Source organism: Ischnura elegans, chromosome 8 (assembly GCF_921293095.1).
Source record: "Ischnura elegans chromosome 8, ioIscEleg1.1, whole genome shotgun sequence".
NCBI classification, from domain to species: domain Eukaryota; kingdom Metazoa; phylum Arthropoda; class Insecta; order Odonata; family Coenagrionidae; genus Ischnura; species Ischnura elegans.
This window is the reverse complement of record NC_060253.1, coordinates 46,275,371-46,299,339: the sequence shown is the minus strand read 5'-3', so window position 1 is coordinate 46,299,339 and position 23,969 is coordinate 46,275,371. Positions and strand designations below refer to the sequence as shown.

Genomic DNA, 23,969 nt, shown 5'->3' with positions numbered 1-23,969 from the left:
TTCTATCTAGTGCAAATTGGATAAATATAGGGGCTATAGCCAACTCCCCCCCCCCCAAGCTCTATCTGGATGTGTCACTGTTTCTTAGGATTGATGCCCATGGGCCTCAATCCTAAGAAACTCAGTGGGTTTCCTCATCAAATATTTTGGGGGTAGCCGCTTCAAGGAAAAATTTCGGGGGTTGAAACCCTTTCAATCCCCCGAAATATAATCTATCAGCCCCGAAATATAATCTATCACTTAGTGATTCAGTCCCAAGGTTGGAATCAGGGGCGGTCTGGCCAGGTTGGCTGGTCGTAAATCGCCGAGGGCCCCGTGTTTAAGGGGCTCTCGTAACTATCGTGTCTATCGTGAAGCGTATGTGTAAGGCGTGATAAATAAAGACTCGGATTAGTTGAACCAATGTTTTTTTTCTATTATAAAATTCTACGTTATCATTAGTTGATTTGTTTCCAACATACTTATTGTAAAAAGGTCATATTAAAAATAAATAAAATAAAGGTGCCAAAAGACAAAAGTGAGCCTGATGCTTTTTTGAAAGGATTATTCGAAATGCTTATTTTAGAGTTTTTTTTTAGGTTTCAGTGCAGTCTCAAGGAAAAAAATCACTAAATAGATAATGGAACCACAGTGCATTATTAAATTTTATAAGCTGTGATATTCTCACTTTTGTCAGTTAATTTTTTTACGAAATTATATTTTTTTATTTACTTTTATAAAGTTTTTAAGAGCCAGAATAGCGTCAATATCCATTTCCGGGCATGCAATTTCCTTTACTTATCTGATAGGACCCCCGACCCCCGGAAGATGGGATCCTACAAGAATCCTAGCCGAGAGCCCCAATGACTCAAGACCGCCTCTTAATGTAACCCTATAAAAAAATTGAGTTTCTTAGGATAAAGACCCCTGGCAACGGAGTACAAGGAGCTGTTGTTGTTGAGCGGATTGCATAAAGTTAGGCGTTTTCTTGGTAATTTCCGTCGTTAATATCTCGAAAAGTTTTGCACGCCGGCGGCTGAAACAAAAAGTACACCTAATGGATATCCATTTCCAATTACCTAGAATTGTTGTAAAAACAGGCAAGTGATGGAATAATCCGAGATTGTCATAATCTTCTGTTATGTCCGAAAATTACCCAAAAATGCCAACATTTCAAAACTTTTGCCATGCGGCATGTTTTCCCGGTATCCGATTACAAAAATAGTTTTCACGATTTATTTTATAACCAAATGGAACAAAACTGGGGGTCGTCCCGAAAGGAATTATTAAACTTAAAAATTAAGGACCACGCTAATCGATCACATCCAGCTGTCGGACAATACCGGAATATAAGTGCATAACCTAAGTTCCCAAACCTTCATAGCCACTCGAGAGGCGTCTTCATAGACCGTAGTCTCCTTTCCTGCGTGCGCAGATCTAAAAATATTTCATCAATTCTCTAAAAGTTGGTAACATCGATTTGTTTAACGCCGACGAGGCGCCAAATAAGGGACAAGTCGTCTCACTACGCATCGTTTTTTACCTTCTACCATCTTCTGATTTATATTATCAAAGATAAACTACCTCCTAGCAGCATGCGCGGGATGAATTTTGCTGCATTAGAGGCGTGGGAGGGGGAGAAGCGAGCGTGGAGGGGAAGGGATCGGCCTGCGGCTCTGGTATCCGCGACGCTGCGTGGGCGTTGGAATATTTTCTTCGCGGACGCGGACTCAAATTAGGCATTTTGTGGCTAAACGGTGGCAGATACGTCAAAATGCACGAAATTTTTGTCCTAGAAGAACAGTAACTCGGCAAAATCTCTAGGGAATGCCCATTAAATATTATATTTTTCGAATTTTGACCCTCCCCCCCTAAATTGCATTTGAGCGAGGGTCAGGGGTTCACGTAAAGGTCTCAAATTTTTCAGGCCTTATTTTTGATCGGTCCCACAACTTTTTTTCATTGGGCCAGATGGATTTGAAAAAATCGATTTTTGCGATCCGCTCTACTGTACAATGAGGATCAAAAGCAATATTTCACGACTTCTGACCCGTAGTCAATGGCAGAGTGAATTGATAAAAGCATATCATAAACAACATATGGTTAAAAATAGGTATACCTAGTGGTATCTAGTGTGTGGTTTTAGTAAAAAAATGTCGCAAACTAAGTGGGTTCAATTAAGAGTTCAACATACATTTTGATCTCACTTCGCGAAATAAGCTCATCGTATCGACGCATATTTGTACGCAAGTAAAGAAAAAATGATTGATATGACATTGCCTTCAGAAAAAAAATTATCAAAGCTGAGTTTTGAGGAGATAATTAGCAAATTTTCACCGAGCAACGGGTCGTGTAAATATCACAGCATTTCCCGTAGCGCAACTTTTAAAAAAATACTCGAGGGACAGCTCCAATTAAGGGCTTTCATTTATTCATCAGACTTTCCTCGTATCAGTTTATATATTTTTTAAAGCATAAATAGCTTAAAAAGGACGAGTAATGTCATAATGGCTATCTCCTCATTTTCACTCTCACATAATTCGGGAGCTCGAACAACGAGAAATGCATTCCAGTCCAGGGCAGAAAGTGCTCAGCCAAGCCGAGAAAACGAGTACTTCCTTGACCGACCTCTTTGTTTCTCTAACCGCCGCGCCGTTAATTAGTGCCACCCTCCCGTCAAACAACGCGTTAGAGGCGCCAGGTTCATTTTATATGATATTTTAATTATTTATTTCTTATTCTCTTGGTTTGCAAGTTTTTTTTCTTCGTAGAGTACGAACCAGGTTCAATTTTTCAAGGCTTCAATTTTTTTATTCTTTGTTGGAGAGTCGTACAATATGGCAGGTGTCCCGGAATAATGGCTTCTTGTAATTTTATCATGTGTCCCTTCTAGATTGTTTTTTTTGCAGTTGTTTCACTTGGTGTAATTGCCATCGTTTGTAAGACCACTGGAAACACATCCGCGTACTGTTCTCTCCACATATCCTTCACCGCAGCAGAAAAATGCATATTTGTTTATTTCGGTGATGTGTGTTGCTTTAGATTTTGCGGTGTATCGGCATCAGTGGGGTAGGGGTAGCCAGGAATTTCTTTCGGGGGAGGGTCCAAAAACGGGGGGGGGGGTATTTTTGAAAAGTAGGGTACCAAGTAGAGGGTTTTCTACTAATTTTAACACTTTTCATAATCGAACAAAACTTCATTTGTCAAAGTAATCTTTTGTAAATTCGTGAATTTTAAATATTTTTTAATGAATGAAAGTAATTGTGTTTTTATACTTCGGGGGTAGATGGGGGGGTCCAGACCCCCCCCCAAGGGGACCCAGTTCGGTCCCCCGTAACTCCCTCCTCCCTACGCCACTTATTGGGATCGTTATGTCTATGAGGATGATGTGGTATCTTTTTTCTCCATCTCAATTATGTGGGGAGCATTGGCTTGTAATTTTCTGTCAGGTGTGATTAATCATAGCTTAATTCGCGTCTTTGTCGAGCATGAAAGGTAGATCATACTTGTTATATCGTTGGCTTGGATATTTTTTCTCTTTTGCAGTTCTCAGTGAATGATTTTTGCAACTATTTCGTATATTCGTTTGTAACGAGTACTGTGTGGCTTCCGATTATGTGTTCCATTATTTCTCCGCCGTATGTCATTGGTAAGACAATTCTCATTATATGAACTTTCTATAGTTCCTAATCATGATAACACGGTCTTGAATGACACAAAAAAATTCACGTGCATTATCATGTATGTTGCCCCGTGTAAGCCATGTATTTGATGCTTGCTTATAGATGTTTGACATGTGCATTTAACGCGGGTGATGGCCTTTTAATTATTCACTTTTCTATATTTAAGTGAATAAGAAATAGAAATCTAAGGACTTTGCCCCTGATTAAACTTTAATTGCCAAAAACTGTTAAAATATGACAACCTATAATTTTGTATCACAGCCGGTGGATTTTTTTCTTTTGATTTTCGGATTAAAATGCTTTCTTCATTAGAAGCCATCGGGATCATAAGCGACTATTTTACTTAATCTATTCTTCAAAAGCAACGAGGAAAATTATCCTTGATTATCCCACACTTTTCCTAACCGCTCTTCTCTATGGTGAACAGTTTTATCAACTCGTACTTCCAAGGGTGTGTAGAATTTTTCTCTGTTCTCCCACTCTTCACACCACTGCCTTATTCCTTGCTCTCACTCAGTGTTTCAACCCGAAGATTGGGTAGAGCTCACCCATGACTAATCCACAGCCATGTGAAAGTCGCACACTCAAGATAAAGGGCCCTTTCCCTGGGTCACTTCGTAGTGGGAGTATTTTTGTTTGGGTGGCTCCGAAAGATTCACCCGGGATCTGAACCATGGGCATACCCAGCGAGAGGCAGGGGGGGCAGCTCCCCCCCCTAGAAGCAAAAATCGCAAGTCTTTAAGCAAAATCAGTACTGAATTGAAATGAAAGTATTCAACAAATTTTCTTGAAACTCACGAAAAATGATATGTATGAGTATAAGATATGTAACTAGAGTAAAACTATTTTTTCAAATGTCACAAATTGGCTTGTCCCCCCCTCCCTAGACCATGGCTTGCACCCCCCCCCCTTGTTATGATCCTGGGTACGACCTTAATCTGAACCTGAGACTCTTCAACCAATAGGCTACCGCGCTCTCCTCAGTACGCACTCTATCGATCATCATCATCATCAACAAACTTGAGCATGGTTTGACGCACCCTCCTATTCAATTCTCCTATTAGCTAATCTTTGCACACCGAAGTATTCTAATTTTTATTGTTTTCATTTATTCCCATAGAACCGAAAACAGCACATATTGACCCGATTGTATATCGGTTTTTTTTTCAATACGTTAACCGCTTCACACCCACGAACAACCACGCCCTGGATTGAAGCAACTTAACCAGACGGGACTCGAACCCACGACCTCTTGTTTGGCAGATGAGGACTTTACCCCGCCGCCACCAAGGACACGCCCTTCTTTACCTGTTCCATTTATTCGCAGTCTTCCTTATTCATTCTTGCCATCGACTTGTCCCTAGACAATTGTCTTCATAAGGCGTCGTGTCTCAACATACGGGCAACTGGGCCCTCGTCGCCTTCTTATCAAGGTTTTCAGGAGGCTTCTCCTCTCTCCTGCTCTACTTAGGACTTCGTTATTACTAACTCGATCGATCCATTCGATCCTCATCGTTCTTCTGCGGTACAAAGTTTCGAAAACCCCCACCCTTGATAGCTATGCTGCTGTCATTTTCCCTGCAATTCATAGCATCCTCATTTTTTCTCCATGGATATTCACTTTTTAATTAATGACTTTCCCGATAAACTTTGAAATATACAGGTGATGAGTTACGGGTATGAGGTCCTCTATTTCCTTATCTTCATAATATAAGGGAGGCATCTAAACCTCCACCACTACATTAGCTATGGCTTTGGTTTCCAACTTCACCATTACTATCCTCTCATTAAACTGCCGGTAGCTTTTCGCCCGCATTCCCGCGCTCTTTCTAAGCATGATTCCCACTCCAGCATTACCATTTATCGATCCTGTGTCTATCTCTCTGTACCTTCCACTCCAAAAGTCTCCTTCTTCAGGCAACCTCATTTCGCTGATTCCTTATACGTGGAGGTTCATTTTTCACATTTCCACCTATAAGTTTCCTATTCTACCGCAGAAACGAAGCAATTTTCCATTTTCCTATCCTAAAATTCTTATTCTTGACGTTCTATTACATTTTACCGATTTACTATGAGGAATAAAATATCCCAAGAAAATTATTGCCGCCTCTATAATCCTATTAAAAAATTGGTCTCATTTCGGGCGGTAGTCACACGTAGGAACTAGAATTTGGCATTGGAAAAGGCACTAAAAGTAATCAGGAAAACAGACTTAGGGATAAGAATAAGGTGAAAGATATCAGTGCTCGCCTCGAAAATAAAGTTTTGAACTTCGAAATATAATTGAAAAAAAAACGGAATTCCAAAAAGTGGAAAATTACCTTCGAAAATAAAGTGTTAAGATAAGTTTTTGGATCCATGAGAGAAAATGGAACCTGAAGAATAAAATAAAACAGGGAAATCAGGGACCTTATCAACTCACCAGACGTAGTAGCTGGAGCCAAGAGCTTAAGATTGCGATGGGCAGGGCACATCATGAGACGAGAACAAGACAAGTCTGGACAGAAAACCCTGTGCAGAGAATAGGAAGAACTGGAGGCAGAGTGTTGGCGGACTAAATACCATCTAGGGTATAAATGGCCATGGGAGTAAGTAAGAGTAAGGAACTAGGCGAGGGAGTTTCAAATACGGTGTTTCTTCGGCGGCCAAGGTTGCGAAGGAAAATCGCCTGCCAACCTGCCCCAAGCGTGATTCCCGCTGATCATTAGAATGGTGGTGGTGCAATGAATATCCTTCAAAATTTACGTGCTGTTTAACTCAATCGAGTTCCTTTTTGCACGTTCCTTTTATCTGCTATATCCCCTTCACTTTCCTTCTTTGGAAGCTTCGCTTTGACTCTTTTACGCGTGCTAATGCGCATCCAGCTCATCCCCACACCTAAGCTCTCTCGTCTCTGAAAATTTGAGGAAAGTACTCTCCAAACCGAAAGCAGCGATAGCAATAAGTTCCCTTTACACTAGAATGGATGAACAATAATGAACTTTGTTAATACGCGTCAAGGGCGTACCCAGGGTCAAAACTAGGGGGAGGGACAGGCCGTGGCCGTTCAAGTTGTAACATTTTAGCACAGAATGGGTCAATGAAACCAAAATTTTTAGAAAATTATGACTGAAATTTATTAGTTTTTATAATTATTTGCTTGAAAAAATAATGATTTTTATTTTAATTCCCTGGCTTATAAAATTATATCATTTTTCTTTAAAAGAATGTTTTTTCGAAACTTTCGTTTTTAAATAAATTTATTTTCTCTTCTGGGGGCGGGGGGGTGCCCTACACCAGGATACGATAATTCCTGCTCCGAAAGTAGTCCTTCTCCTCTACTCCAATTTTATGACCTGTTTCTACCACTAGTACACGGTGATTTCTCTTCAAGTAATTTTGCGCGACTTTTCAACTGCTTTTAATCCTACTTCAATTTGGCCTACTACTTTTCCCCTCTAAGGTCATGAAAGGTCAGTAGGAGTTAATCGCATTTCAAAGAAAGGACTCTTATCAGTCTCAATTCAAAGAAAAAGAGTTCTGGAAATGAGCTCGCCAGTCCTCCTAATAAGGATAATATGTCTTCAAACTAAACTGTACTCAATACGTAACCCAGCGTCTTTGCCAGTCGGCTGTCTTTTTCTCGCAGATGAAATATTTCTTTGGTATTCCGTTGGGTATTTTGAAGAGGAAATTCGTTTGATGTTGTCGTTTCGTTTAGACATATGAAGCAGAATTCAAGGGAGTACTTCCAATATGCACATGATTTCATCTAGTGCGGCATGCATTCCAAGAAGTTGGGGCCGTCATGAGACACTCTCGAGGCGAGGAAAACCCGCTAATCCGTCTCGTATCCGACTACAAAAAAATGGATTTGCCTTGTTTGGATTTCCCTCGTCGACAAAAGAATAACAGTTTAGGGCAAAGGAAACCTATTTTTCCGCTGGGAGATACTGGAGGCACAAATTTTTTAGAGAGACTTTTTCCCCCATAGTACCCTCTCGAGAAGTCCCAGTCCAGATATCCTAATGGGTGACTGGTTTACCTCCGGAATATTTTACTCGAGAGATTTCCATAATGTCATACTATGGAAATGAGAGGAGTATTTGCGATTCCTTGGGATAATGATGCGGTGGCGTCTCCTTGTCTTCCACATCGCAGTCCTGCTGCCTTTAAAGTAGATCTTACCTCGCCTCTACTGAAAAGTGTGTTGCTGTACAGACCAATATGGTCGCCATCTTAACACACACGGAGAAGAGCCGCTGCATTCCCCCCAGGTGGTAAGAGGCAAAAGCTTGCTGCCTCCAGCCTTCCCATTATCTTCACAGGTCTCGGTATCATTTGAATGTCCCACCTTACCCAGGAATATACCCCCTCGTACTGCCGTCGCTTTTTGTCCACGACCGCTTATTCGATCAGTCATCATCATTAGTCAACAATGCTAAGATTGGTTGGACGCAGGTCTCCATTCCTCTCTCCTATCCGCTAGCCTTTCCGTTTTGACGTATTTATTCTCTTTTAAATCAATTATAACCTGTCCTATGCAACTCATTCGGGGCCTCCCCTTGCCCTTCTACCCTTCTACTTGTCTTTCTACGATTGTTTTCATCGGGGAATCATGCGTCATAATGTGGCAAACAAACGTCTTCTGCTTAAGGTTTTTAGAAGACTCTTCATAGCACTTCCTCGTTACCTACAAGGTCGATCCATTTTAGCTCATCATTCTTCGGTAGCACCACAATACGAATGCTTCCACACTTGACTTCTCTGCTGCTGTCATCGTCCAAGCTTCGCCTCCATAGAGAAACATGATCCATATGTAGCATCTGATGAATTGTTTCCTTAGTTCTTTGCTTGTATTCTCAGCTGCAGTGGCGCAGCGAGGGGGGGTTTTGGGGGATAAAACCCCCCCAGAGCTTAAACATTTTTTAAGTTCAATCTAGTTTACTTAATTAGATTGATGTTGCTAATAGAATAGCGTAAGGATTAATAAAATATCCCTCAGAAAGCCGTAAAACTCACCATTTTGAACCATTTATCTTATAATTCCGCAATTTACTAATCTCGCACCTAACGCTTATCCTGGTGGGTATACCATACCCCCGAACACCCCGGTATTAGTTGCACCCGTTGCACCTAAACCTCCCCTAGCATTAATTCCTGGCCGCGCCCCTGCTCAGCTGTAAGAAGATTCTTCTTTTTGTAGAAATCCCTCTTTGTCTGCGCTATTCTCCTGGCTATTTCTTTCTTGCTTACATTTTACATTTGACCAGTAAACTACCTTATCTCGCAGCTAACCTCTACATCTTGAGGTCGACCCACCATCCACAAACTGGTGGTCACAGTCGGTGGCTTTAAGCTTAGCCGCAAAACCCGATCGATATCTTTTGAAAAATTGTGAAATAAAGTAGACGTTGATGAGTGGAAAGTTTACAGTACGAATTTCATTCGAGTGTTTTACTAACATCAACAGGCGTGATCATTCTCCACGCGCGTAGTATTGGGCGTCGTCCTCTGGGGTGCGATCCAATTAAGTAAACCAGACGCTACCATACAAAAACACTGCGGAGCATCGGTTCTTATCGCTTCCTGAAACTAGTATTTTGCATGTTGGCCGATTTTTGGCTTGGGTTTTGGGAGCGTTTGCAGGGAGGTGTCATGGCGGCTTGTTAAAGGAACGCGAGCACATACTATTTTCTGCCGGCGAATTAAAGTACCTTTTAGGTATTTGGCATGCACTGATGATCTTTTCATTTCGAACCCTGCCCTCTCTTGTACCATCGTTTCCAGTATCATGTTGACACCAATTGGCGGATTTTGGGGCTCGGGGGCACGTGCCCCCCCCCTCCATAGACGCGTAGAAAAAAGACAAGATTTTTATATGGTCTTTTTGTTTTGTATATAACAGGGCCTCAATCATTTAATCCTTGAGCCCTAGTAAAGAAGACATATTTGCCGGTCATTCGCCGGTAGGCTCTCGAAAAAAGCATCGCCCAAGTTGGAAAAGGGCTGGAAAACTATCGTTATTATATAAGTAACTTCAGTTCTATTTTTTCATATTTAATACTTTCGTATTAAAGTAAAGAGAATAAGATTCAATCACGAATAGGAAATAAACATGGGAAGTGACAGAGGATGTATCTTCGTGTCCTTGCGCCTCATTTATGTCAAATCTCTATTGAATAAATTTTATACTCGTAGTTACAACAATTCGCACTAAATAGCCGGATACTATTGCATTTGATATAATTTTAATAGCCGTAGAGTAAGAAAAATTATTTTAATCCGATCAATAATCATAATTCTCAGATTTATAGAATTTAGTCACGAAAATACGTGCCAAGCACTATCCCAAAATGAATCCCAGGTGTAGAACACGGGACTTGTGGAATCAAAATGAAACCTACACAATGAGTTTAATTCCAATATCCAGGATCAGGATGCCCTTTTGGACAAAGGCAGGGGCGGAATCAGCGAGAAATTTGGGTTGGGGTTATTACCTGACTGTGGGGAGTATGGAATACCCCCGATAGAAAGGAGCGTTCTCCCGCGTAAATAATAATTTAAATTCCAAATTTTTACTCATTTTGGAGCCTAAAATTTCATTTTTTATTCTAAACAACAGATGAAATTGGACAATTTTAGGCATTTAAGAAGTTTAACAATGTAGAATATATTAATAATCAGCCTAAAACGTAAAATAATTATAAAATATTTGTGTTTCATACAACAGAAAATGCGAAAACCAAACATCGGAAAAGGTTTTCAGAGATGATAACCACGTAAAAGAATACAAAAAACTATTCAACTGGTAAAATTTAAAATTTTTGATGAAATTAGGGCGGGGGTCATGACCTCAGTAACCCCCTCTAAATCCGCCATTGGATACCGGTGAATGACCGAATTATTGACTGAGTGGCCGTGATTGAGCATTCATTTATTAGTTCGACTGACAAATGATACATCTTCTGTTACAAGGGGACTACCTGGGACTTACGATGTGTTGTTTTCATCATAGATTTTTGCGTCTGAGCAAATTTCCAAAATAATTATATTTTTCTGAGTAGAAGTCTAAGCGCTCTTAACCGTCCTCAACGGCGGAAGAAAAGTGATGATACATCTGTAAAATGATTGTCTGTCCTAAATATTTGGACACATTCACTTTTGCATTTTTTAATTCTACCTATGCTGAAGTAAATTTCTTCGAAAATGTTTCCGGTGAATTGAAATATGATATCGGAAAATTGGGAGGTTTGGCTTCTGAGGCATTACGGACATAAGAGAGCCGTTTACTCAATTTCCATGCCGTCATTATGGTTCACTATCAATCAGCCCTAGAAAGTGATTTTTTAGACGAGACCGGGACTATGATGTTAGAATATTTCTTGCCTCTCTATCTAGTCCTCTTATTTTCAAAGCATTTTTTCTTTTTTGAAGGTTTTATCGTGGTGGCGGCCTGCGTGATGACCTTTGAGGCTCGGGACAGTGCCGCCAAAGTGGTGCCAGCTCGCTTTCGCCTCCAACGGACACGCAGCCCAATGAGGTCCCGCAAGGGACCTCAAGGGACGCCTGCCGCCATCTTGCCCCACGGCGCCCCCGGCAGCCGACGGAGCGCCGCCAGCCAAACGGGTGACCTAAGCCAACCCAAGCGGCCTACGCCAGCGCCCGGCGTGCACCGCAACCACCAGCAGATTCTGGAGCTGCTGGCGCGGCGCCGCCGGGAGGAGAGGAGCTTCACGCGTCGGCAGCCGGGGGCGCTGGTGCGCACGCCCTCGGCCCCCAGCGCCCTCAACCGCCTTCATCACCGCCCCCCGCCCCCTAGGGAGCCACCATTGGACAGCCACGTGGTTGAGAAGCGCAGCCTCAAGCACTCGCCGCTGGGTGCTGGCAGGCGGCCGCAGCTGCGCAGGCAAGCGATGTCCGTGGACACCGACGCGGGGAGGACCACGAAGGCCCTCTGCCACGAGAGCTACTCCCCTTTACTGGCGCCGAGGGCCCCTGGCAGCGTGGAGGTGGTCATGGAGCCACTAGGCCTGGCCGCCGCCGACGTGGACGCAGTTCGGCCGTATCCGGAATCGCCTCCGAGGCGGATGTTAAGCGAACGCTCGGAGACTGCACGAAGGCACTTGCTGATGAGACAGGAGAAGATCAACTGTGGTTGAGGGGCCTTACATTTATACTTAAAATGGAAGTCCCGTTTCAAAGCACCTGATATTGCAATTCAGATTTAGAATTGCCTGTTGAAATTACCCTTTTATTTTTGTTTTCTACTTAATTATTCATATATTTACGTTAATGCATTAGATTTCTGAATTGATAAATCATCCCAAAAGGGCTATATTTGATACTAACTTAAGGAAGTCTTAAATTGGTTAAGCTTCCCCAATTGAAAATTTATACTTTGTCTCAATTCCATAATACGTGGTTTCGCAATAGTTTCCTCTGCTCTTTCGGAAGTTACCAAACTTGTGAAAGACAATTTGTGTGGTGTTAAGGATGCCCATTGTCTTTTCTTATTTAAAAATGAGTATATTTTTGCCTAACTGGACCCACATTCAGGAGACTGGAAGTATGTACTTACTACATGTACTTTAATTTTTATACGTAGTTGTGTGAGCCTTCTCCTTTTATACCCTTAAAGAGGCAGTGATGCTTATAAGAGAGACAGTGGCATAGCCAGGAGGAGGTCCGGGGTGTCCGGACCCCCCCCCCCAAAATATAAAAACACAATCATTTTCCTTCATAAAAGAAAACAACATATTGAAAAATCATGCATTAAAAATATTTCTTTGACAAATGAAGTTTTTTTGATTATGAAAAGTATTAAAATTAGTTGAAAACCCATTACTAAGTACTCTGTTATTCAAAAACTTCCCCCCCTGGTTTTGGACCCCCCTGAACGAAATTCCTGGCTATGCCACTAAAGAGAGACATTGGAGCTTCTCTGCCAACAAATGATACTCAGTAGTGAAGGATGAGGCATACGTTCTTGATGAGTAAAGAGTACTGAATTGTAAGATTAATATGAGTTAACAATACTGAAACTGAAAACTAGGAATTATTCCTGTGAGCTGTTAAGCTTGGTTGATATTTTTGCAGAGAGAAGACACAAGCTGTAAATACACCTTGAGGTGAATCGTATATGTACCTCAATTGTTTGTCCGAGTAGGATGGAAATCAAAACCTTTCTCGGAAAATTTTCTGTCGTCATTGCAAATTTAACTTTTTGTTACTTCAGCTAATTGGATTCTTAGTCAGTTGTCATGTAGTGCATGCCATGCTGTTGCTCCAGTGCAAAACAACTGAAAGGGCTGGTGTACAATGAGACATAAGATCTAAGTCAAATTGCTATTCTAAAATAAGACAAATCTAAAATGCTACAATGAGACGTAAGCTGTAAGATATTACCCAAAATGCTATTCTACAAAGGACTTAAGACATAAGAAAGATGGTCAATCTTGATCCTTATGTCTAACGAATAGCCAATTAGAGCATGTATTGATCAGAACTGCTGTCAGTGCAGTACCTCGCCTTACCAGAATTGGGTGGTAGTTGATTCAGTTGACAATAGCCATATGTCCAAGAAATTAAACGGTTAATGGTTTTCATGAATAGCATGGCATGAGATTGCGTAAATAAAAAAATATTGGAGTGAATATAATGTTTTCGCTTCACTAAGTGAAAAATTGTATATTATATTAATGAATTTAATAGTTTGATGGTAACTATCACCTAAGAATGAAGAAAAATATCAACAATCTGATTAGGTAACACTGACAATACTTGTATCAAGTCACTCGATGTGGTTAAAAACATTAAAAAATTAGTTACATAGTTATTTAGAGCATCTCATAAGTACATTGAGAGCGTGGAAAAAATGGCTCTGCCAATAAGTGTAATGCAGATAAATGTAAGTCTCGATTGCCAGACATGATGTCAAAACTCGACTGTTTTTGTCTGCTCCACGTTTTTGATATTTGCTCACGTGTTATGTCTCCCATTGGAGAATTACTTTCTTACAGCTTCTGTCTTATGCCTTATGGCTTTAAACTTATGCTGCTTATGAACCATGGTAGACCAGCCCTAAGAAAAGTGACGACCTTCAGCATTGCTGGCTGGTGATCAATATAGTAACGTTCTATCAGAATTGGAAACTAAATATTGCAAACAAAAATAATTACAAACAAGAAAAGCAAATCAGACTTCAACTTTAATGGCTTCATAAAATTATTTCAATATTCATCCAATGGGACACAACAAATCACAGTGTGGGTTTGTGAGAAAGGGCTTACTTGCAAGAGTTTACAAGAATTACAAAATTTTGTTAAAAGTGATTTCCTTTCCGCTCACTACAGGTCACTTTGTGGTTGAAATGTGCGTTTTATACTCAACAACCTCTAATTTTTATACATTATTCCACTTATTTTGAGATATTTCTGATATAGGTTGACAATAGAGCATACTGGCATATTCAGCCTAATCAGAGAAAAGTTAAATCAAGGATGGTGATCATAGGCGGATCCAGGGGGGGGGCACGGGGGCACGTGCCCCCCCCAGACCCTCAAAAATACGCAAGATTTTTAATACGGTCCCATTATCATTGCGTTCGTTTTGTATTACGAGGTATCCTTGTGCCCCACCCAGAACAAAATCCTGGATACGGCCTTGCTTGTGCCCCTCCCAGAAAAAAATCCTGGATCCGCCCCTGATGGTGATGACAAATGTTGGAAATGCCATTCCTCCTATTTATTTTGCAGTTATTAGTAAAATAAAGTTTTTTCTGAAGTTATCTAATGTTTATAAGTTAAGGCCATTATATTGATGAGTAGAAGTCTAGCAAATTGCAGCTTCTGCCAAGAGATTATGCAATTCAGGTACTGCCAGAAATATGGGAGCTAAAATGATAAATAGAATAAGTTCAAATTTGTTTTCCCAGGGAATAGATATTAATGCAGAGTGGGTAAAAATAATTGTTCATTTCAAGAAACATATGGACTGACAGTTATCCGGCTTGGACCATTTAGTGTAAATTTCCTTAATTTCCAATATCCACTTTTCTACTTATATGCATTGCAAGGGTTATTATAATAATTGCATATATATATGCAATTAAACGTCAGGAATTTCATCGTGTCCTTGAAATGATCAATGCATTGTGCCATGAACCCTATCATATCTGTGACCAGGGAAAATCTACCTCAAATCTTTTGATCAAAGCTCAATGATGCAATGAATATGATCTAAATATCATCAAACTCCTCTGATGGAAAAACCAAATAAAACAGAATAAATTCTCGGCGTTGTACATGTTTTGTAGTATTTCTGTAAGTGGTTGAAGAACAGAAGCTAAGGGTAGCCTAGAGAAGGCTTTTGTGTCAGGTATAGAAGAGACTTCTTTTAATTTTAAAATAGATGGCCGTGAATACCGGCAATATCATTAGGGTTCTACGATAAAGAATTACAGAAAACATTGCTGTATGGTTTCTGAATAAGAATGATACACCGTATTGGCAGATTGTCTCTGTATGGCTGATCTTTATTCTTGTCTTTTCTTTCCCCTTAACCATCTCAAGTTTTACAAGGTATTTCTTCAAACAGCAGAAATCATATGCATCTTTGGATTTGCATCGCTGGAGATGTCAAAATGTGCAATCCCTTCTGGCAAAAGATTTGTAGAATAAGGCTGAAGGACTACACCTATCTATAGGATCTTTAGTGGTCTAGGTATAATTCATGCTAGGTGGTCACCAGGTTTATGGGAAATAATTTTTTCTCTTTATTTTTGAGCAATTCCCATTTAAAGTTGCCGATTGGTCTACTGCTAACATGTGCCTCAGTGGATCTAAAGTTGTGAGAACAATCGATATTTGGCAAAAACTTGCAGTTTTTCTTCTGAATAAAGAACAATTATTGTGTCAACTAATAGTAAATTGTTTTTTCATAAGGTTTGTTTAAGGAATTTTTGATAAAAGAGTTAGATATGGAATTACATAGTTGGCTCTGATTACATGGTAAATAATCTCCAGGATACTTAAAAATGAAAGCCCCCAAAAATGCCTCTGAGTTTATTTTCCAATGATTTTCAGATTTTTTTCTTTCTTATCATTTCATAAATTTTAAATTTCCTGTCAAAGATCAAGCTATAGCCGTTTTCAAAATTATGGATAATGCCAGATAAATCAGTATTATATGTATGTTTTTCTGATTAGGAAAGTCCATTTGTCAAATTGCCTAACTCCTAGTTTACTGAGATATGAATTTATTTTATGGATAAAATTAGCCTTTAGGCTGAATTGGTCATGCAAAAGTCAACAAATATATAAATCGTTCAAAGTTTTGGGAAAAAGCTAATTTGCAATAAAGAGATAAATAAATTACCTATCCTCTACCACCTTAAATTTTCTTTACCAGAAATCTATTTTCAAGGTGCATTAGCCACAAGACCAATAGTGAAAATTTTGGATTTTGAAAAGTGAAAAATTATTTAAAATTATGTTTCTTAATCTTCAGTTACGTCGCAGGTAGTCACGACTCCACGCTCGAGTCATGACTCATGGAGTTTAGGGTTAGGCTGCAAAAGTTCACGATTTTAGCTGCCAGTCAGTGCAGGAGAGACCCTCTGTGCAGGAGGCACCCCCTGCCACGAGGGCTGGTCTGATAGAGTTAAGCCTCTTAGGGATCCTTATGGTGAGGGAAAGTGCCCAAGTGCAAGATATCCAGGTAGCAATAAAATTTTTGGGTAAATGCTGCAGTCAGTCCTGCAAACGTGCAAAAACGTTCCCGCACTCTAAGGGTTAATGTCATGTGAAACAACATTAAGACTTCAGATAGCTACTTCAATCATTATGGTCTGAGATTATTAAAATATGTATTACATTGGAGTGTTGAAATTTTGATGGACTCCTTTATTTTGGGGTGGAAAACTCTACAGAACACCGGAATAATGATAAAGGTGCAGTTTTCATTGGCATTATGGTTAAAGAATAATGAATTTGAGATTCTTACTATAAACATATTTTAAAAATTTTGCTGAACTATTTTTTTTGCACTTGAATAATGGGAGGCAGGGTGAAAAATTCATGCAATGGATGTATATTTATAACCAATGCAGTAATCCGTTGTTTGGTTGGTCAGCACACTGGTTGTTTCTGGGGATTAGCCCCAAACAGGCACAAGTTAGCATTATTTTATTAAGTTGAAATTTTGACAACCTCATTTTTATACCAATTGGCAACTTTTCGGAGGCCCCACCTATAAATAGTAATAGTAATAATAATGATTTATTTATTTCAAACGAATTTAGGACTAAATACATAGTCCTCTTTTACAAAGCTCTGCATGAAATAAGTGACTTTGTACACTGTTAGGTGCACAGGTGCAAAGTTAAATACACCAAAGGATGAAGTTTGCCAAGAAAATATATTTGGCTCAGGTGGGATTCGAACTCGGATCCCCCTAATACCAGTCAGGCATGTTTGCCAGTTACACTACAATGCCATTATCTCTGAGCAAACTCCGGAGTGGGTTTTACCGAATAACAACACAACAGAACAATGCTTAAATCAAGGGAGGAGGTGTGAAAAATTCATGTTTATTTATTACCACTGCAGTAGACCATTGTTTGGTTGGTCAATGCTAAACAACACGACAGAACAATGGTGTTCAGTAAAACCCACCCCGAAGTTCGCTCTGAGAAAATTGCTTGGTGGTGTTACTGGCTAACATGCCTGACCAGCAATAGGGAGATTCGGGTTCGAATCCCAGTTAAATGAAATTCATCCTTCGGTGTATCCTCTCTTACAATTAACTTGTTTGACAATCACAAACATCCATTCCCTGGATGGTGATAAATCCCCTCAGGTGGGATTCGAACCTGCGACCTCTAGGTTGACAGTTGGGGATGATACCCCTACGCCAGCCTGGCCGTTGTTTTATGGGTAAATACATATAGATATATGTTTTATCAAATATAGATTCTTTGTGACCACACTAGTTCACTCATTCATTAGGATTTTTGGAATTTGTTTTATTCCTTGTGAGCAGACTATTGTCACCAATTGACGTTTCCTTATGGAAAGCTATTTTTACAAATGAAAGATCAAAATTTGCTTATGTTTTCACTGTTTTATGCACAGTCCAAATATTGCCAAGAAGGACCTTTTAAGAAAAGTTTAGAGTTGGAATTGAAATTTTCCTTACTCTGTGCAATTTGGGCTAGTAAAACCAAATAATAAGTTGGTTTACAAAATTTCAAGATGCAGCATTGTAAAAAAATGACTCAAATCTATTAATTTTTTGCATATTTGTTTACAACTTGGAAAGCAACAACTTGAAGAAATAACATTTCAATTCAGTATTAAATTACGTAAAATTTCCGTCAAATATAAGCTCTTAGGTATTTTCCAACAAACAGTTGAGATGCTGGTGCTATTGGAACATACTGTTTTATGTCTCTGTGAAAACCTGGCCTCTCTGATATTAATTGAACAACAGCACGACAAAATTTCGCAAACTAATTTTTTTTCATTGTCAATTTGGATTTTGCCTGATGCATCTCAGCCATGTATAGTGAAAAAGTCTGAAGAGATTTTGGAGGTGATTCATTGAACCCTCCTCAATTTTGAAAAAAGTTACAAGAATTAGCTGACATTTCTATTAGACTGCATTTATCAATTAAATTTTACTTACACAATTAACATCCAATATACTAGGAATGTGAAATATAAGGGATCAAATTCGTAGGATTTTTTTGTAATTCAATTATTTGCTGAGAAATTCTTCATAAAAAGTGTGTGCGGTCTTAGTTATTGGCAAAGAACCCAAAAATTAACAATTTTTCATTATTGCAAAACAAAATTTTGTTGACAAACCTTAAACTCAGATACAGCTGAATTCAGCATCCCAAAAACCTTGAAAAGAGAAAATGAAGACTACCCTAAAGCCTTACTGGCAAAGCTACGTTTTGACTGGACTAAGAGGGTAGTTCAAAAATTGAATTTTTAGCAATCGATATCATTATATCAAATTGCATTGCCTACATTTATAGAGTTTAATAAGCAATTAAAATTAAAATGACAATTTCATCTATTTTAGAGCTAAAAGGAATACGATGGGAAGCAATTTTACTGAGAGAGAGAAATTGGTGAACGTGGTGTAAAATATGAGCGTTTTGATAAATGGTGATGGAGAACAAAAATATGCCATTCTCAGTTCTAAGTACTTCTAATTTTTTATGAAACTGATCTTTTCATCTTCACAATTTGCTCTTTAACAAATTCCATCATTGCACTAACATATAGAGAGAGTGAGAAAAATTAATTTTCCAAATGGGACAAAAATATCCCACCCATGGTGCTCATGCTGAGGTTTGAACCAATGTACCTTAAAATCCTCACTATTTACATCAACTGTGAGGTTAGAGCATGCGGCAGCAGAAAAAATCCCAGATAATACATAGTATCTCTAGCATCAAACTGGAATCTCCCTCAGCAAATCAGCATTGTATTAATATTTGATAAGGCTTGAAAGTTAACTCTGTGTAAATTCTGAGCCATCTGAGGTAAGATATAATTCATTGTTTGTTTCACAGCCTTAATTTTTCCCATCAAATGCAACTATGATCTTATTTAAATATGTTCATTTCATTCATAATTTATGCATATGTCATCCTTGCATACCAAATGAAGAACCCAGAGCCATGAAGATTGCAACTGACCATTCACCATGTTCGCTAAAATTCTCCACTGCTTCACACAACTTGATATTCCCTTTTCACTGTCAGTATCACCTTCATATTTTGCCTTGCAAAAATGTTGTCTCTGAGAATTAGGTAGTATCTGTTGTGAAAGGAGTTCATTTGATGATGAAAAGTATGATATCCAAGTGTCTTGCGTTGAACGGATAAGCATTCGCACCTGAGTACTTTTTTGATAGAACCCACAATTTTCACTAAAAATTCAGTAGATGATTGATTTCCAATGTGCTCTATGTAAACTATTTAGTGTTAAATATTTCAAAAAGTGATGAAGCATGAATCTTTTCTTTTGGATTACCATTAGGGTATTCCAATAGATTATCTGTACATACAAACGTTTGTGTCAGGGAAACCATGAGTACTAAAAGCAAATCTTAAATCTTGTGAAATACTCTTGTGACATCTGACATCACCTGTCTTCTGCTTTCAATCCCACCTCATCATTGGTGTGGATCTTATAATCCTTGACAATCATTGAAACCAAGTTACCTTCGGCCTAAGGAGTAAAAAAATGAAATATTACATGAATATAAAACTATGGAACCCTATTAATAGGTACAAATATCAAGGCATTTCTCGATTCACCATGCTTGAAAACTATCGAAATCAATGCCATATTTTTTCCTAAACACCAATCATCCGAGAAATGGACTGGAATCCCAATAAATGCTTTCTTGAATCCACTTGAGAATGAATTCACAGTTAACAATCAAAAATTGAGATACATGTTGTGCCTACACACCAAGGAACATCTACCAAAGGTGCCACATAAATGCTGACAAAGAATAAGTGAGTGCCACCAATACTTAGTGTCTGTTCATGAAATACCTCCTTCAGGTATGTCTAATTAAGTATTCTCTTACACCATGGGATATTCAATAGGGACACAGGTGGTGGATTACAGGGGGATGACATAGGGGCTAACATCAAGTGAAAGTCCTGGAAAGATATAAAAATGTTAATCAATATACGTGGTTTTACAATGAAAGTAACGATTGGACGGGCCCCGCTTGACCGACTTCAATCCGTCCCTGGTGGCAATTTGGTTAAGTAATAATGCTAAAGTGGATCAAAATGACAGATTCAACAGTTGAAACCAATTGATGAAATTGCCTCTATCATAGAAAACAAAATCGCAATGGTAGAGAGCACATATGAAGTCTAATTGCCTTTATCACAGCTCTTCATTACTTCCTTTCACACAGGGTATTGAGAAAAAAACACGCTCATCTAGTACCTAATTAAAAATGTTTTTTGATGAATATAGTGTCTTTAGTTCAATGGCCATGTAAAATTAATTGTTAATGGATGTAAACTAATGTTTTACCATTGATGTTTTGGAATTAATGTTAAAACCATCATTATTATCTGTGATAATTGTTGTGCTCTTTAACTGGTACCTTCACATTGCTGTATCTTTGCATACACTGCTTTGCCGTTGGTCCCCTAGATCACAAAAGATCTTTGATGATCGAAGGTTATCACGTTCAAGTTTGAAATTTCAATCAAATAAAGGAGAAATGTGGATATGTATGTTCAATAGGGAGTAACTGTGTTGCTCTTGCTCAAAGCCAGTTAATTGTATTTTATGGTGTGATTTTTTTAAAAATAAAGGCTATAAAATTCAGCGGAAAAACTTTCATTACTTTTATACTGTTACCTGTTGTTGTTTGAATGTTAGAACTGGAGCATAAGCTATTCACATTTGTCGTTACATGGATTATACGTAATTCATCAATTCAGCCAGCCACGGGCCCTTAGTTTTGCAGATTGCCATCAATGTATGTACAATTGTTGGGAAATATTTAATTCCTGTGCAAACCATGGGAATTTTCAGTAGCCAATACATTTAGAGGGGGGCAAGGAGGAATTTCCTTAGTGAATAAACTGTTTTCAGACTTAATTATAGTTTAGTGTTAACTTGTGGTGAATACTTGATTTTGGACCTTAATACCAGTGCACCATGGTATAAGCTCTTGAAATTACTGGTGAAAATGACAGGGTTTCTGAAGGCTACAATAGCTCCTGAATTACAGAGTTTTATCTTTTGCTAGGGGCTAGGAAACTTTAGTGTTATTATTGTATGGCCTTTCAACTACCAGAAGTTCAGAGTTAGATCCATCTTTGTTTTCTATCTTTCAAAATTCAATTTTTTATTCAAATTTGATAAGCTAGTTTCGATGAAGCTTCTAAACTTCACTACTGTCTAAAGTCTTTTTAAGAGAAGGTATCAGGTAGTAGAGTTTTAACATAGGTACGTTCCCATTCTTCAATGTTCTCAAGCCATCACACAATGATCATCCCATATTTTACTTTCCCTTGCATTATGCAGCCATGGATGTCTGGTTCTTTGAAAGCAGCGCATAAGGGGTTATGCATTAGTTATGATACTGTTTTCAGTGTCTTTAACCTCCTCTCTCCTTCGATGACAAGCATAGTCGCCTCCTTCCATCAAAGAATATGGCTTTAACAAAACAACCTGTGGCTTTGGGTTGATGTGGTGGCTGGGGTGTTGGCTTTCTAGCCCTTGGGCCTGGGTTCAAGTCCCAAATGTCCCAAGATTCAGTGTCAAATGATTTTTACCAAGGAAAATCTCAAAATCCTCAATCTAGGTACGAGAGTGATTTTGAAGAGGCTGCTACTATGTACCATGCTGAAGTTCAAGATAATTTTTCAATGAAATAAAAGTGATACCATATCAGCCATACTATGACAATTTGTTTACTGGAATGCCTCTCCTCACTCACCTCAAACAAAAAGGAAATGCAGGTATGGGAACGATTTGTGAAAACTGTAATCCTAGCATGGGCTTTTACTCAAGTAAAAACTATGATAAGAGGGTCTCTTCATGAGGTTACCAGAAATGACATAATCTCACTAGTGCAGTGGGTTGACAACTCAGTTGTGACAACCGCCTTCACTTCCTGTGGTGAATGCAAAACAGTATTCAAACAAACAGAAAAAAAGAATTCGCATCCCTTGTACCCACTCCCATATTCATTTGGGCAGTACACATAGCAAATAGGGTAGTTTCCTTCATCAAAGAAAACGAAAGGCATTGATTGCAATTCGTTACCCACCATTACTGTATTCATAATATACAAATTATTTCGTTTTAGAAATACCGGTTCAGACGAATGGCAATGGTCCATTTTTATCCTCATTTGAAAAGGGCCAGATTGGCGCCCATGCAATGCCACTCCACGTGACGTCACAGGGACCTAGTTTCTATACGAGAAGATAGGAGTTATATATCGTCTGAGGTTACCAATGCATGCATGAGGCGCAGAGCTCAGGGAAACATGTCTTAATAATCACTTATTAAAATTGGCTAAGGTCGGAAAGTTTTCTTCATTTGATAAGGTATTAATAATCCTTATTTAAGCCAAGTGCTACCAGCCAGCAGGGTACTGAGCTACCCGCTAGCAGCCTGCGTCGTATCAGCGCTCAACTCGCCTCAAGGTCACCTCACAGGGCGGCAGCGGTAACCAGAAATACGTCACACGGAGAGATTTCCCGGCATTCATACTTACGCGTCGCGTTTTCGCGTGCTTGAAATTTTTCACTTTTCATTTAATCGCGAAAAATAGATATTCGTCATGTAAAAATCTAAAAGCGTGAAATACGTACTCCAGGAGTAATAATCTTTCGATTTAGGCAGTAAAAAAATTATAGGAAACCACCCTATTAATGGGGGTAACTTTTCAGAATGAATCTGGATAAAAGCTACTCTAGGAGTAAAAAGTTCTGGTGGCCTATATTAACGTGGATGATGACGCCACACCCAATGCGTGGATCTTCACCAAAAAAGTTGGATTAAAACTTATCAGCAAGAATTCAGATAAGATATTGTTGAGACATACCTACCTTTCTAAGAACCAGAAACCTCATACAGGTAATGGTAGACAGTCAGTTTTTTAAAAACTCCATCCATAGGGGAGTGGTAGACAATGTGAGAGAGAAGTCCAAAGAAGCAAACTGCAACGTTTGCGAAACATGTAGTCACCTGAGATGAACAGACGTGGGAGAGAAACCGAAAGCAGCCAATCATCGACATCACTCCGCAGAAGCCTTTCCAAATACATAGTTGTGAGGTTTTATCATATTCAACTAAAAATGTGAATTCCAATGCCATGCGGCACTTGAGGGACCCTGCCAGGCTAAGAGATCTAAATAGATAAACCTGAAAATAAAGTCATATTTTACCACCCTGATAAAAATAAACTTCCCCATGATGGGTAAAATAAAGGTAAAGGATACGTCAGCAAGAGCACAACCTCAGACTGCCAATCCAGTACCAGGGACTACTAGAAGTGGCCGAAGAGTGAGAACTCCTGTGCGCTTCACTCTGTGAAAGGGGAGGTGTTGTAGTGTACACTTAGGGTGGTGCCCCTTTCACAGTCAGTGAGTTGGTACCACTGAATAATCCTTATTTTCTGGTTGGCCCTGGAAGTGTTTTTGGTGATGTGTTCATATTTGTAATGGTGACCGTTACAATTAAAGTCCTACTAGTATTTATTTATATTGTATTCTTTTTAAATAATAACAGCCACTTGTTGCATTGAGTGACAACA

The 23,969-nt window shown here is 39.1% G+C and overlaps 1 protein-coding gene across 1 annotated transcript in view; it reads left to right on the top strand.

Moving 5' to 3' along the window:
- The window catches only part of LOC124164401, a 42,913-nt gene extending 30,624 nt beyond the window's left edge, over positions 1-12,289 (top strand). Inside the window, exon 3 of the mRNA XM_046541725.1 lies at positions 11,079-12,289. Coding sequence (XP_046397681.1) covers positions 11,079-11,803 — 725 coding nt within the window. The 3' untranslated portion in view covers positions 11,804-12,289. The remainder of the gene's footprint in view (positions 1-11,078) is intronic.
- Positions 12,290-23,969: the final 11,680 nt, after the last annotated feature.